Consider the following 15,817-nt stretch of genomic DNA (forward strand, 5'->3'; position numbering starts at 1 on the left):
GGAAAGAGTATAGAAATGCATGCACTATCTTTAATAAAGAAAGAGATACATAGAATAAAAATTAAAATATAAAGGACAGTTTCTTCATTTTATGTATCATAATACACATTTCTTTCCAAGCCTTAGTTTGATACATATAGATTTTCACATGTGATATCTTATCTACTCCAGAAAGTGCTGGGACAGAAAGATAAGTAGGAAGCAGGAAATTCGGAATTTGAATAAAGGCAATAAATACCTTTGCTGTTACTTCAAAGGATGCAAGGTGGAAGATGGGGCTTGAAACTGGGAATGTTTCCCAATTGGACTTAATGATTTGTAATTCCTTAAAAATTAAAACTTACCACATTCTGTGCAAAGTTTTCAAAAGATGTTCTGCGATCCACTGAGTATTCCGACTTACATGTGTGGGGTTGGGTGGGGCAAAGGAACAAAGAGAGAGAGAGACGAAAGAAAGAAAGAAAGGAAGGAAGGGAGAACGAAAAGAAAGAATGAAAGAAATAAAGAGAGGAAGGAAGGAAGGAAGGAAGGAAGAAAGAAAGAAAGAAAAGAACAAAAGAAATAATGAGAGGAAGGAAGGAAGGAAGGAAAAAGAAAGAAATAAAGAAAGAAAAAGAAAGAAAGAAAGGAAAAGTCAGAAAGAAAAACAGCAGAAAAAGACAGGATGATGAAATGATGGAACACCAAATTCATGTTCTAAATCATAGGGATCAGGAAGACAGGAGAGCTGGCACAGAAGGCCTCTTGTCACAGGACATGGGCTCTGTTTGCATTAGTGCTTTTACTTTTAACACCAAAACTCTTCTTGTGTAAACAAAATAGTGTGATTTCAAGCAAAATCAAATTACACTAAAATGAAGTAGATATGTTAAGGTTTTATGCCAACATTTTCAAAGCCTAAATGTTTGAAAATCTAGTGGCTTAACTTCAGAATTTCCTCATAATTTTCTACTGGCACTAAATTTCTGTTGATAACATCATTAATTCTGTAGAGCATTGCTGTCCAGTAGAACTTTCTGAAAGCATGGAAATTTCATTCTATATTAACTAATATTTCAGAAGTCTTTAGCTGTGGCCATTGAGTACTAGAAATTTGAGTAGAATTTTATGTAACCTTAACTAATTTAAGTTTAAATTTAAACAGCTCCATGTGGCTAGTGGTTGCTGTACTGGACAGATAGATACTACAGAGTATCTATTTCCCGTTGCAAAGTCAATGGACTTTGAAAAATACCATTAGCGTAAATGATGATCATGAATTACACAAAATTATAATTTCATCTCAGAATTTCAAGAAGCTATGGACTATTTTAACATTACAAAATAATGAATGATGCTGATGTTTACATCCAGATTTTCCATTCCCTATTATACTGGTTATATAAGGTGTTATTTACAGTGAGACTTTGATTATAAACATTAATTGAACAATGTAGCCTATTGCAGCTCTTCGAAAATGTGCTTGGCTATCATCTTAGGTATGAAACCTCATAGTAGGGATACTAAGTGACTCAGAACAAATGCCAAATGAAAATATGTGAAAGCAAACATTACTGCATTTTGGCAACTATCATTGAAAACAATGAGTTATGGAGCGTATGGCCCAAAACATACATTCTAGCTTACTGGACAAGGAAAACCCTCTTTAATTTTTTGATCTGATGACATTGTTCTTTTCCTTTCTTTATTGTAATTTTTTATTTCCTTAAACTGGCATACAGAAGACTAACATGAAACATGAAAACGGTGTCTAAACAACTTTGTAAAGCATGAACATCTGCAGAAACAAACAAAGAAAATAAGCAATCAACAAACAGAAACCCATACAACTTAAATGGCCCTTATAAAATGCAAAGGTTTGGGGGAGGGTCTTAGAGTATATTCACTTACCATTTGTCCAATACTGTGGGCCCAGCAGAGGTAACTACTCCAAATAACTACAACTGAGAACTAGGTCAAAAAATTCACAAAGAACCAATACCTTTTTCTTTGCCTGTAGAAGCTCTTGATAGGCACTGGATCTTATAAAACGTGGGTATGAATCACTTTTCATCAGTTTGTAAATGTGCTCCTAAAAAGAAATAATGGTTGAGGTGCTTCCTTATTATTTCTCAGGAAAAATCAAGTACTGTGATAAGAATACAAAACAAATCTGGAAGCAGCTAAAAATAATAATGATAATGCTGATGAGAATACCTTATATGCTTATAGAACATTTAGACTTTCAAATTTATTATTTTATTCAAGGATCAATGTTTAAACTCGTTTGGGAGCTATGGAGGAGGTAAACCACAACCAGTCCTTAAAAAATAAAAATGGAATTTAGTTAGCAGATTGTCATGAAGTAACTTCAAATCAAGCTGTTGACTTACATAGACCATTTAAGAATATAAATAAATCTGCTGTCTGTTAAGATTACTCCAAGCCAAAAGAGAATGATGTGAAGTCAAGATTCAATAATCATTCTAGAAGCCTTTGGCATTTATATGTAGTTGGAGGGTGCAGACTTCCCAAATGAATCATTTCTTTGGTGAAAACTGTCATCTACGTCCACTTTAGGCCAGAGCACAAATCCAAAAATAAATTTTGTGATATTTAATTGCTAAACCTCCCAATTTGTGTGCATGTTTTGACTTATTCAGAGATAGATTAGGTAAATATTTGATAATCCTAATCAGTCTTCAATGTTCTGTTTTGATGATGAGTATTGGTAGACAAAGAAGAAAAAAATGTATCCATCCAATTCAGTGTTGGCCCAATCTAGGGAGATTCTGCTTTGGCTTATTGCACTCTAGGGGAGCATAAATGCTCCTTGTTCATTCCAGTCTGTTAGACACAGAGTTTTGAACCACTTGAGAGTATCTGGAATGTCCCAGTCTCTTCTTGTTTGGAGAAAATATATATTTTAAGAAATGACTCAGTTTCCCTGGTCTTAAACACACCAGCGATAATTTGTAGTTACTGTGAATCCACTTAAAGACGTTCTGGATTAAGTCTCAATATCTAGTCTAAGGTTCATCTCCAAAAATATGGTACATTTGGAACTGCATCAGAATTTGTTGTTGGAAAAGTGAGGCAATGTCTTATTTAGAAGTCAATCATTTTGGGATTCAGATGTTATGTTGCTCAGGATCTACCACTTACAAAATGTAAATTTTGACCACTTTATTCATTTCTCTGAGTCTAAATTTTCTAATCTATAAAATAGAGTTATTGTCAGGATTAGAGGAATGACAAATGTTTAGCAAAGTATAAGGGTATGCATAGTAAGTGCTCAAATATGCTTGAATACATGCCAGGTACACTTCTAAGTGCTTGCCTATATTAGTTAATTATATCCTCACAAAACCTCAACAAGGTTGGTAACCATTTTTATATGTATTTTAAATATGAAGAAACTGAAGCATGAAGAAGTGGAGTACCTGCAATAGGTCACAGAGCAAAGCTCAGACTAAAACCCAGGCAATTTGGCTCCAGAATCTGCTTTCTTATTACATTGCATCTCTTAAACAGCAGCAGGAAATTCTGTTATTATATTTTTGAATACATGGTTTAAAAGCCTACAAAAAACTGGAATTAAATATCTGAGGTTGATTGAAAAAAGAAGCCTACGGTCAGGTAGTAGTGTTTTCTATAGAAAATCATGCCTTTTCCTTTTATTGAAGACCCAATAAGCAAGAATATTCTTCAATGACAAAGATAACAAAGAAATGTTCTTTTTAATATTAAGATTTGGGGAAGGTAATTTCAAATATTTTACACGCTATTGGCTCCAGAAAAATGCTTGAAAGTTTATCTTGAACTACAAGAAAGAAAAACCAGCAAAGAAATAAGCAACAGAGCCAGAATTTTCATCCTGCTCTCTCTCATGTGTCTCCATAGAATGTAATTATTTCCACATAGAAGACCATAGCAGAGCCAGGGCGAATGAATGGGTTTTTGGTTGGCTGTTTCAACTTGTGTTAGTTTTCTGCACAGTGGCTCATCTTTTTAAACCAAAGCCAAGGATAAATATATTTTCTACCGAGAGTAAAAATAAGAAAGGAAATCTGTGTACCTTATTCTTCATCTTCTATATTTTGTTTTAGTAATGTAGTTATTTAAAAAACAAGATACTTTCTAGAGCTAACATTCTTCTCTAAAAGAGGTTTTAAGAAATTATGAAGCATGCATGTTCTGGTTTAAAAGCCAATTTCAACACATCATTAGGAAATAATATCCTCTCATTTCATGTTTATTTTTCCTATTGAGCACAATATTTTTTTAGAAAAAGTAGAAATTCAAATTGCTTCTAAGGAGGCAATTACACCCAGTTTGAGAAAAAAAGAAAAAACATGAAAATTTGTCTTAGGATGTTAATATTAATATCAATTTCCTTTTCTCTTCTTTTTGCACACTAAAAAATTAACTTGGAAAAATAATAAATGCCTAAATTTACTATTTCATTTTATCATCAGAGACAAAAGTGGTTTGAGTTTTACATAACTTCAAGCTAATTTAGTTTAGTTCTGACTATCCATAATAATAAATTATTTAGGAATGTCAGAATCTTAGAATCTCCTCACTGGAAGACAAGTTAAAGAGTTAAAATACATGTTACTGAGGTGACAAAGTGGAAAATAAAGTAAAAAGTTTTCAAATATTTAAAATATTTCCCTTCAAGAAATTTTCATGTAAAAACATTCAAATTTACAAAAATTCCCATGCTCATTTTAAAGCATCTCTGTTCTCTTCTAGATCAATTAGTTATTTTACATACAGTTACCTAAATTGAAAATATTAGATATAGCCACCAATTACAATGAAAATAAAACAAAAGTATTCCAACTTTCAACTCAGGAGAACATTTGTGACGCAATGTGAGGCCCATCCGTGTACCAACCTGAGCATCTTCGAATGTGTATCGCCCGGGCTCCTTCACATTCTGTGTGGTTTTGTCATAGCTCTTAGAATCCAAGTTAATAGCACTGGGGGCTCCTGGAGCCAGAAATTCTTGCCATATTTCCTGAACTCGAGAGGGGACTTCTCTAATAGGCCTTTTCTTCAAGTCCTCCACTGCTAGCCAGAATCTATGCAAAATGTGACACCAAGCATTTACTCCAATGCCTCATAATCCGAAAATTCTTAAAATATTGACCTATCATACAATTCACAATGAAGCATAATAATGAGCTCATTTTCTCTGAGGGCTTCCAGAAATAGGCCTTTACTGATTTTTTTAATTAGTTGTATTCAAAGATATAACATTTGGGGAAAGGAAATCTTGAAAACTCTCTCTTTTAGATGTTTTCTGTTAAAAACAGATCTGCCAGGGTCCTGATTCTATACAACCTTAAATTTTACTGAAACAAAGGAGCACTGCTAAAGAACCATTTATTAGAAAGGAAGAGGAGTTTGAAGGGCATTAAGGTGAGTGACGCGGATCATCTGATTGGGGGGGATAAAGTATGCCACATACTCTATCTTTTGGATCTTTTGTCCATTTGAGCAATGAGGGTTAGTATGGAGAGGATTTTCTGCTTTACCAGGTAATGGAATTACAGTGAAGCTTTACTGGAATTAAAAGAGGCCTGGACACAGATTAGAAAATGCCCTAGCTGGAGAAATCAGGGCAAATAACTAATTTTAGGCGATTTAATTCAGGGAGTTATGAAATGACAGAAGCAGCAAGCTTTCACATGTAATTGTTCAAAAGGCTTAAATTTGCAGAGGCATTATAACAATTCAGAAGTTCTGGAAAAAAATAATACTGACTCACTGCTAAATATAAAAATATATTTGATATGCTTCTATATAGAATATAGTATAATCTGAAAGGAAATAACACCAGAACATGTTTTGCTTGATAAAAGCAAATAGCAAAGTCTAATAAGAAGTCACATTCTATTAATGGGTTTCATTTTTTAAAATTTTGCTCTATATTATGTCTTTTTGGTTAGACCTAGAAATGATGACAAAATGAATATGTATATAACACATCATATAATGTTTTTAAATTAAAAAAAGATACTTGAAAAAGGAAGTACTAGGTCTATGTTATCCGCAACAGGGGCCAGATGTGATAATGAAATGGAAAAGATGACCACAGAGGTGAAGGTCACTACAGGCTACAGAGTCTTAAGAAAGTCTTAAGAAAGGTAGAAGGGTATAAGCAGTATACTTGCTTATACTTCATAACTATTACGTTTTAACTTGCGGATTAATAAAAGTTCAAAAATAAGTAATAAAGTTGTTGAGCTACAATTAGAATATCAAATATTACTCAACCTAGTAATTTTCCACTTTCTAGATACCATTTTCCTGTAGATAGATAACAGTAGATAATCCAACATGAACAATGCTTTAAACATGAAACTACCGTGGGTTGCTTTCAGAAGGGAAAGGTCAAGACCATTTCCTTTTAAAATACAGATTCTGACACTGTGAAATCTAATAGGAATGCTAGGTGCAACCTGAGGGAGCATAAGTGTTATAATTCATGCTCATTCACGTTCATTTCAGCACTCTTTGAACACATAGATAAAAAGAATGTCTTTGTCCTTGAACTAGCAAAGATACACCATTCAAATGGTCATAATACAAGGAAGCACATGAGAGATTCTCAAGGAATAGCACAAACCAGACAGTCTGGGAATGCAGAGCAGGAAGGAGCCCCTCTGCTGGGGCAAGTACTGGGTTGGAAAAGGGAGTTCTAGGAAGGCTGTACAGATGCAGTGACAACTTAAATAGACTTGAAATTACGGATGAAATATCAAAGGGTTGAGGAGGTAATACTAACATCATCTACACTGACAAGTAAGTGCAGGCACTATTCTAAGTGATTTAGCTATATTAATTCATGCAATCCCTACAACTTTATAGAGTATGTGTTAATATTTCCCCCACTTTAGAGAAAACTGAAGATATGAAGGATAAGTCACTTATTTAAGTTACCCACTGTGAGTGCCACAGCTATGGTTTGCCCCGAGATCTGCAGCAGATGACATGCTCAAAACAACTCTCTTGAATGCCTCCTTAAAAGTATCACTGCCTTTCTTATCCTCAGCATAGTCATTGTAATAATTTAGTAGAATGTAAAGGGCACTGGCTATTTATTATAGCCCCTTATTATATGGTAGCTGGACTATGAGGAATTATTTAATGTCTTTGAGCCTTAATTTTGTCATCAGTAAAATGGAATGCTAATGCCTATCTCACTGGGTTTCCACTAGATTAAATGAGATAAACTATGTAAAGGGCACTTTTGAAGTGCTTGACATATTTTTAGGCACTCATATAACACTCATATTATTACATTTACTTAGTACTTACTCTGCTTTACCTGAAAAAGGAATGAGCAAAAATACACCAAGGGAGAGCAGAAGTTATATTTGAGGAATAAGTACTTATCAATAAGCAGTTTTTCTTGACTATTGTTTCTGTCTCAATACTAGAAAAAAATGCTCATATGAGTGCCACACTTCCCTAAATAGCAGATGCTAAATAAGATGCATTGAGACTTATTTAGGTGTAATTAGCCCTGCTGGCTAACTTGACTGTTTTGTCTCCCTCGGTCTGTGACACCAGATACCTAGGCAGAAGCAGGGGGTTCAGGTTGGGAGCAGTGGACAGTAGCTTGGTATTGGATTATAGAAAGCCTAGGATGCCAGTTATTAGTAATCTGATTCTGAAAGATGCTTAACTTCTTCCAGTCATATTTTGCTTGTGTGTAAAATGGGGCAAGAATATTTACATTTCATTTCTGAAGTTATGATTAGATGAATGATAATCAGAAATAATAAATACAAAATACAGCATGGCATACTTATAAAAGTAGTGAATATAAAGCATATTATGGCATATAGAAGGTATTCAAGAATTATATCTATATTTATCAATCCTTAGTATGGAAACATATAACAAGCTTATGGTATATACTCAAGAAATATATATGTGACTATATATGAAATATATGATATTTCATTTTTAATTTTACTTTGTTTTTATTTCAACATAACATGCAGTAAAAAAAATTAACAGGATTTATTAGCATTTACAATGCTTACAAAGAAAAAGGACTCTAAAAGCAATTTAGTTCAGATTTAAGAAATTGCTCTAATTAAACACTTATAATAAATCTATTTCCAAATGATCAGTTTAGCCCAAAATTTAAGATAGCATTTGGTAGATATTTATGTCTGCTGTCTATTTGCAATACTTTTATATAACCTCTGATTCTTGGGATATCCAGCCCCTGTTTTCCTAACACAGCAGGAAAAGACATATACATGTGGCCATTTAAATTAAAGGAAGAAATGGAGTAAGGGAGATCCTAGACGGCAAAAATATATGCAAGCATTTACCTTTTCCAGAACTAAACGTTTCTTCCATAAAAATATTAAATATCTAAGCCCTATAGAACTAGTGCCAGGACTACTTCAAATTAACTATTCTGTAATTTTAAAATATAGAACAGAAAGCCTTTTGGATGATATTTATACATTTTCACACAATGAAATATGTAATATTTCTTATATGTAATTACTTATCAGGCAATCTATGTGGCATAGAATTACTGAGATAAGAAATAGTTAAGGCACGAATTAAGAAAACAGCAGTGATTCAATTTCATTCATGAAACAGAGTTTGCACACACTATTCCTTTTGCCCCAAACTTCTTCCCTCTTCCTTTTTTGCCTGGTTATCTCCTTGTCATCCAAGCCTAGAAGCTGTTTCCCTTAGGATGCCTTTATTGATCTCCACCTCTGGGTTTGCCATTCCTCTGTATTTCTCTGATCTAATACCCATGATTTTGTGTTGTGATCTGTTTTCTTCTCTGTATTCACCACTAGGCTGTACTTTTAATGAGAGCAGGAAGGATATTTATTTGATTAGGTGATACTGGTGGGGCCACTGCTTATTTATTTCTTCATCATGAAACCCATGATGTCAGCATTTTTTCAAAAACTTAGAGAATTAGAGGAAACTCCACCTCCCCATCCACTAAAAGGCTAAAAATAGACTTTATCTCTGCTTTATTTTTATTTATTCTTGTACTCAATAACTGATAATGTGACCTCAGGAGAGAAAATATTATTTAGTAGGTCCAATAAAAATCCTTAGCAACTGCAGACCTTGTGAAAGCCCTGTCAAACAAGTGTTCTCATAAACTTGAAAGAGAATAGGAAGCTGCATTCCAACAATCCAAGACAGGCATGCACATATAATTAAATTCCTCCAGACTCTGTCTGTGGTCAACTTGCTTAATCCATGGGACATCTGTCAAAATTTTATGTATTTCTGAATGGTTTGGTATTGGTATCTGTTAAATCTCCTGAAAAGAATGTGACATTTCTGGAGCTGCTTAGTTCCAGTGAAAATAAATGAATGCTGATGCCTTTCTGTAAATGAATTTCACAGGACTGCATAAGTAATGGGAAAGTAAATTAGGGTGTTAAGTTTCAAAAGAATAATGAATGAAAGAGCTTGTAGAAAAACCATTTTATGTAGTGGAAAGTTATCACTCACTTCAGTGATCTTAGAGCCATTAAAATCTATTCCAATGTCTCACATTTAAAAATTCAATTTCCAGGCGCCTCAAGTCAGAAAAGTTTCAAAAATATGTAAGGATGCTGTTTACAATAGATGGGAAGGATGCACACCCCTCCAGCGGGGCTCAGTGAGGTGCTGCTCTCAACTGCCCTGAGGCTGTATTTAAGTGTACAAAGTAAATGTACTCCATAGTTTTGTTTCAAGTTTCATAGAAGCACTCAATCTCTTTTTCTAGATCTTACTTGAGATGCAATATACAAAGAAGACCAATATTGATAAATAGGTGATATTTTAATTAAACTGCATAAATATTATCAATGATTTCACACTTTGCCAAATACTAGTTTAAGTGTTACACTTCTTTATGCAGGCCATTTCAAATGCATCAGATTTACATAGTTAAAAGATCAGGAGACACTGTAAAATAAACCTTTATGAGGAATTGATAATGTTGGACAAAGTGCTTTGCCTTCATTACCTTTTCTTCTTCCATCAGGAGGCAAAAATTCAATGGACCCGTATCATCATCATGATGTTGGTGGGATAGTAACTGGTCTATCAAGTGCAAAATAACCAGACTCATCACAGGTAGGTCTCTCTTGCATATAGTATAAGATTCAAACAACATGGTTTACCTTAAGTTTTCTGAGCTGAATTCTGACTCTAGAAATTTAAGGAACTGTTCTCTCCCAACTGGATCTTTCAATGCTTCATCCATGCCAAAACCCCATCGTTTTACCCTCTGCTGGCTTGGTTCTTTGCTATAGAAGATAAAACAAAGCCAAATATATTCCTTTCATTAAAAATTCTATCTTCTGCTATTATATTTTCCCTCAAAATCATATATGATTTTAATTTCCCATCTTTAGCATAGTTTTCAGAAAAAAAAATCTGATTGATGGATCTGCATGAAATTATCGTGAGATGAAAGTTAGGCATTAATAATAAAGTTTAACGTTTATTAAGCATTAGCTATAAAGAGATGGATTCTCTCTTTTAGATTTTTTCAGCAACTTTATGAGACAGATCCTATCATAATTCTTATTTTAGAAATGAAGAAATCGAGGCAGAAAGAGGGTTATAACTTGCCAATGTTGAACAGGTAATATTCCAGACATTCTGACTCCAGAGCTCAATTTCTTAACCACTACACAATGAAGTCTCATGGTGGCAGGTTGTATTGGAGGAAAATACATTGAGACTCAAAAGACTTAAATCCTGGTTTATGACTCTGCTGTTGATTAAATGTGTGACCTAGTCCTGGTTGAGTCACAACATGTTGGGGTTCCAACTTTCACATGTATAAAATCTAGAATTTAAAGGATGAAGAGATCTGTACTTGTCAAGCATTTAAGAACCACTGGATGGAAGAGAAGGTCCATAAATGCATTCTAGAGGAGTGCTACAGAATACTAAATCCTCACTCTGTAAAGGGGTATGCAATGAACTTTTTATGACTCCATCAAGATTGATGATATAATTCTCCCCTTATACAGCTGATGAAAGAAACCAGGGAGTCTTAAACTGTGCTTTGGTTTTCTTAAGAAGTCAGTCTCTTGTCAGTTTCTCTTAGCGTGTTTATGGTAAATTCATTTTGTTTTAAAATTGAATTTATAAAGGCATACTTGTATTGGGCTTAAGTAACTATGGATGTAGCATTCATTTTACTTGAATAGATGGGCTTTTGCAGATGGGCTATGCAGATTTTCAAGGAAGCTAAAAACAATGAGCTAAATTTTAAGAACTAAAGACCCTAACTCTGACTAGTCTTCCTTGAAACGCTTGCACCTCTAATTTTTTCTGCCATTCTTTCTGGAAATGCAAATCTAATATAAATGCAAATATCTAACGTTCAAAAACCATTACCTTGAACAAGAGCTTTATGTCATGGCTAATGTAGACACAGAGTAAAATTAATTTTACAATTAGTCAGCCATAAGATTCTTCCTATTTCACTCAAACCCTGAAATAAGTGAAATATTTGGAAGGAAGAGAAAATTTCACTTACCTTGCTTCAAGTTCCCAGAAGGTAGTATCATCAGACAACCATGGGTTAGAAGGGTCAGGCGGCACAAGAAATGGGTCATATTCTACATACTGTTCTGTGTAACTTAGCAGACTCGAGAGAAAGAAACATTTTAATTTTCCTTAGTTTTCTGGCTGAGGTTTTATCTGAACTTTGTAAGGGACACAATATAAAAACATCTGGCCAAGGAATCCTTGCTTGCTTATAGAATGAAATCCAATAGCAATTTTCATGTTTCAATAACTTTAATGCATCAACTTACTGTGCTTCTTGGAAGACAAATATCGCTAAGGATTCCATCTCTCCCCATGCCTAAGCAATATGAATTAATATCCCTCCATTAAAATGAGGCAAAATGGAAGAGGTCACTGTGTAAAAGGAAGTGCTAAAGGTCAGTTCCAATCCTTGGTCAACTAGCCCACCCACAGCACAACAGAGAAGTTTAGCTCAACTTGGAGAAGGGGTTAAACGGAAATTTTTTGTCAAAAGTATTTACAGGAATTAGGTAAAGGGGAATCACTGACAACAACTTTTTGAAAAAAAAAATCTGTATCTAAAATCAACTAAAGGGAAAAAGGAGAGGAAAAAAGTTGGAGAGGTAAGATCTGGCAATGCCCCAAAGTGAAGAACATGAATGCCTTAAAAACAGATTTAAATGAAAAATAGGAAAATATATAAAATCTGAGTTTAATTCAAAATATGAAGTCATAAAATAACTGAGTAGTGTGAATGTTAAGATGAATTTACAGAGAGCTTCTAAGTTGCCAAAAGGTAACTTAATAAATTGAAAGTTTCATTTCTCCTAGCAGGAGTGAAAAGATTCAACTCCTTGGAATTATCTTCTGTATTTGATTCTGGTTGCACAAAGACTGGACCTCTAGAGACTTAAGATAATAATGATTATTCTGTCATTTGAAGTACAACAAAAGAGCTCTTTGAAAGTTTTCCATGTTCAAAAAGGAAAAGGAAAATAATATTTCTTGCAGGGTTCCAATTATTTATAACAATTCTCCTCCCACCAGTTCTCTTACCATATTGAGCACATTTAATTGTCATATGAAAATTTTTTTATTTATATGGGTGTCTTGCAATACTTACCTATCAGCAACTTTTGACATTTTTAACCGATGTCTATCTAACTGTATTTGCCAATACTTTATCTGAAACAAGAGATAAAGAAGTAGTTACATTTTCACAATTTTCAACTCTAAATTCTGATAGACTGAGCAATTCTAAACAAGAATATGTTCTCAACCAGTAAAATTTCAAAGTCTGTAGAAAAAATCAAACATGAGAGCTTTAAAAGAGTTAACAAAAAATTAAACTGTGTTTGAATGTAAACATAACCAGTATTGCTTTAGAACAGCAGTGAATTTGAACATTCTGACTGCTTTAACAAAATGTAACTTTATTTTAAAAGTGTTGTAGAAATTTTAGCATTTATCCAAATCAGAATAATTTCTCCCTCAAACATTAAATTCAGAAAATAAATGTTTGTTATTCATTAGTATAATTTCAAAATAAACCCTACTTCCTAATACTAACCCAACAAAAGCATCAGTGATATTTGTTTTAAGAATAATTGTATCAACATTTCAGGACAAATTCTCACATGGACATAATAACACATGGAAAATTTAAAACTCTCTGAATGACTTTTCCTTCATGGTGACTATAAATATAGTAGAAAAAGTATGTATTACACAATTGATAAACCATGTTACAATAAAATATTAGGGGAAAATAAGCAAAAGGAGAAACAGTCCCATGACTTAACTAACCAAGAGATTTAACTATGATCTGATATGAGACCCTTAGTGTTCACTTTGAAATATTACTTGGAGCCAACGCTATTGATCAATTTATGAAACAAGAAACAATACATACCATGACTGTTCGTCAGTGCTAATGAGGGAAAACTTCAAGAGGCTTATAGATATCAGTACTGCAGAAACAAGATTAAGCACTCTTTTGTGAAGATCATGCCACATGACTGGAGGTGGAAAACACATGACCTAATGTCACCAACCTCTTGTCTTCTCATTCTTTAAGACAGAGTTCTGGAGTATAAAATAACTCTTAATAATGGAGGCACCAATAAATCAGTGTGTGTAATTTTAAAAAATTGGTTAGAGGAAAAAAGATTTGGGGAATTAAAGAGTGAAGAGTTTTGAAAACTATCTCCATATACTGATACATTTTCAAGTGACTACATATCTTAAAATCACCTTTTCACTACAAATCTATATGAAACAGTCAATCCTAAAAATCAGTTTTTAAAATACCTACTATTAACATCAACATCTGGTCTTCATACCTGCTACTCTGTAACGCATGTACCCTGTAAACCATTATTATAGGTTGACTCACCTGTTGTTGTAACTCATCTTCTGTTGGAGGTTTAGTTTCTGGTGTGGGTGTGTGGGTAGGACTGTGACTTCTAATATCATTTTGAAGACCATAGACAGACTATATTAAAATACAAACAAAATATGTTAGGACAAAATACCATTTATAGTCACAGACTTTCTAAAAGGTAGTTTTGTGTTATATATCCAGTAAGGTAACTCAAAGTTTTGCGGCATATTGGATTAAGCTTCTTATCAAAATTCAGAAGGCACTGCTATCGTAAATGCTATCCAAATATGGATATAAAATAGAAGCACAGCTTTTTGGAAAAAAATACGTGGTTAGATTAACTGACCGAATAATTGATTATATGAAAAAAACTAGCTTGGTGTGATAAAGTGTGGAGGTGGGCTGAGAGTACTAAGTTGGGGAATGACAGCAACACAACATCTAATACATATTGATTTCAGAATAAAATAGAGGTGGATATAGAATAGAATAAAAATGTAATAAGCCAAAAAAGCATAAAAATAATCTGAGTTGTTTTACATAGGAAAGGAATGGAGTACTAAGGAGAGAAACTAAGTTAAGAATTCCATTGCTGATTTGGTCTCTGATTGTATGATAAAGACACTCCAGGGTGCTGCTACTTTCCCATCTGAAAATTGGGTTGTTTACCTTACAATACTGGCCTTGTCATTTGGCTCCATTGGGTGCCATTTGCAAACATCAGTGACCCCTAAGGTTTTGCACATCTTTGAAATTCTTAATGTCCCAGTGCTTCTTTACTAGTTTGTCAAAAGGTCAAACCCGCTATTTAGGAATGCTCTATTTTGAGAAAGACCCATAGTATATATAAATAAAGATCTGGGAACTTAAAGGGACAAAAATTCATTCCCAACTGAAGGTGAGACATCTCACATGTCAACTTAAGGAAGAGGCCAAATTAATTTTTGTTTAAATTCAAAGTATTATTACTTTAAAATAAAGAACTTAATGTAGCTACTGAGCACTTTTTCTTTGGACATGAGGATGAAGGATGAGGATATGATAAAGTTTATGAGCCCCACAGAATTAAAGTTACCAAATAGTGGAAAGAAACTGTTGAAATCAGCAGAGGGTAGATGCTTAACCAAGCCAATTTTCAGGCACATCACCAACCTTACCAGTAACTCTAAATTCAAATGTGTTTTGTTAACTGACCTGTTTTCACTTGGACTCCATCTCTTCTTAATGTTAACCTTTTGGCCCTATACCTGGGCCCCTTTTCCTTGTGACTCCCTGTTATTTGGCTCAGCCCATCTTTAACATATTTGACTTGGTTTTCAGACTATCTTTGGTAGGTCCTTCAATCTTCCCTCCTTTGCCATAGCCCCAGTATCTTGAAACTCATTTCTTGTTACTGGGCATACATTTCAACCCAAGGAGTAGCACATATGCTATGAATTAATTATTAACAGGACTGAACTAAATGGATTGGACTGTTTCTTTTTCTTTCCTTTTGGCATTTATTCAACGTTTATTGAACACCTACTATATGCTGGATATAATGCTAAGCATTAGGGATATAGAGATAAACAAAAATAGGTATGCTTCCTCTTTCATTGGAACTCACAACCTAAAGGTTACACAAGAATCACACAAATAAACATGATTAAAACTGTGATAAGTATCATGAAAGAAAAGAATGACAAAAGCATAGTGCCTAGAACAAAAGGAGACTTAATTTCCACTGAAGAAACAGAAAAGCCCTGCATGAATGAACTACTACTACTTGCTTTTGAGGCTGATTAAATACCATAACCCTCTGAACTCTGAAATAACGGCTGAGGTGGCTATTTAAAAATTAGGCAAGGGCTTCCCTGGTGGCGCAGTGGTTGAGAGTCCGCCTGCCGATGCAGGGGACACGGG

The 15,817-nt window shown here is 34.0% G+C and overlaps 1 protein-coding gene across 5 annotated transcripts in view; it reads right to left on the minus strand.

Moving 5' to 3' along the window:
* The window catches only part of RGS7 (regulator of G protein signaling 7), a 615,580-nt gene that overhangs the window by 18,262 nt on the left and 581,501 nt on the right, over positions 1–15,817 (minus strand). For 3 of the 5 annotated variants that reach the window (XM_007462619.1, XM_007462620.1, XM_007462618.1), the window contains 6 exons: positions 13,928–14,026; positions 12,656–12,717; positions 11,540–11,650; positions 10,167–10,292; positions 4,883–5,069; positions 1,982–2,071 (listed from right to left, as the gene is read on the minus strand). In XM_007462619.1, the coding sequence (XP_007462681.1) occupies positions 1,982–2,071; positions 4,883–5,069; positions 10,167–10,292; positions 11,540–11,650; positions 12,656–12,717; positions 13,928–14,026 (675 nt within the window). Of the gene's footprint in view, positions 1–344; positions 399–1,981; positions 2,072–4,882; positions 5,070–10,166; positions 10,293–11,539; positions 11,651–12,655; positions 12,718–13,927; positions 14,027–15,817 lie in introns of all 5 variants that reach the window. The other 2 variants (XM_007462616.1, XM_007462617.1) reach the window with 1 other exon arrangement.

The sequence above is a fragment of the Lipotes vexillifer genome, unplaced genomic scaffold (genome assembly GCF_000442215.2).
Source record: "Lipotes vexillifer unplaced genomic scaffold, Lipotes_vexillifer_v1.1 scaffold104, whole genome shotgun sequence".
Lineage (NCBI taxonomy): Eukaryota > Metazoa > Chordata > Mammalia > Artiodactyla > Lipotidae > Lipotes > Lipotes vexillifer.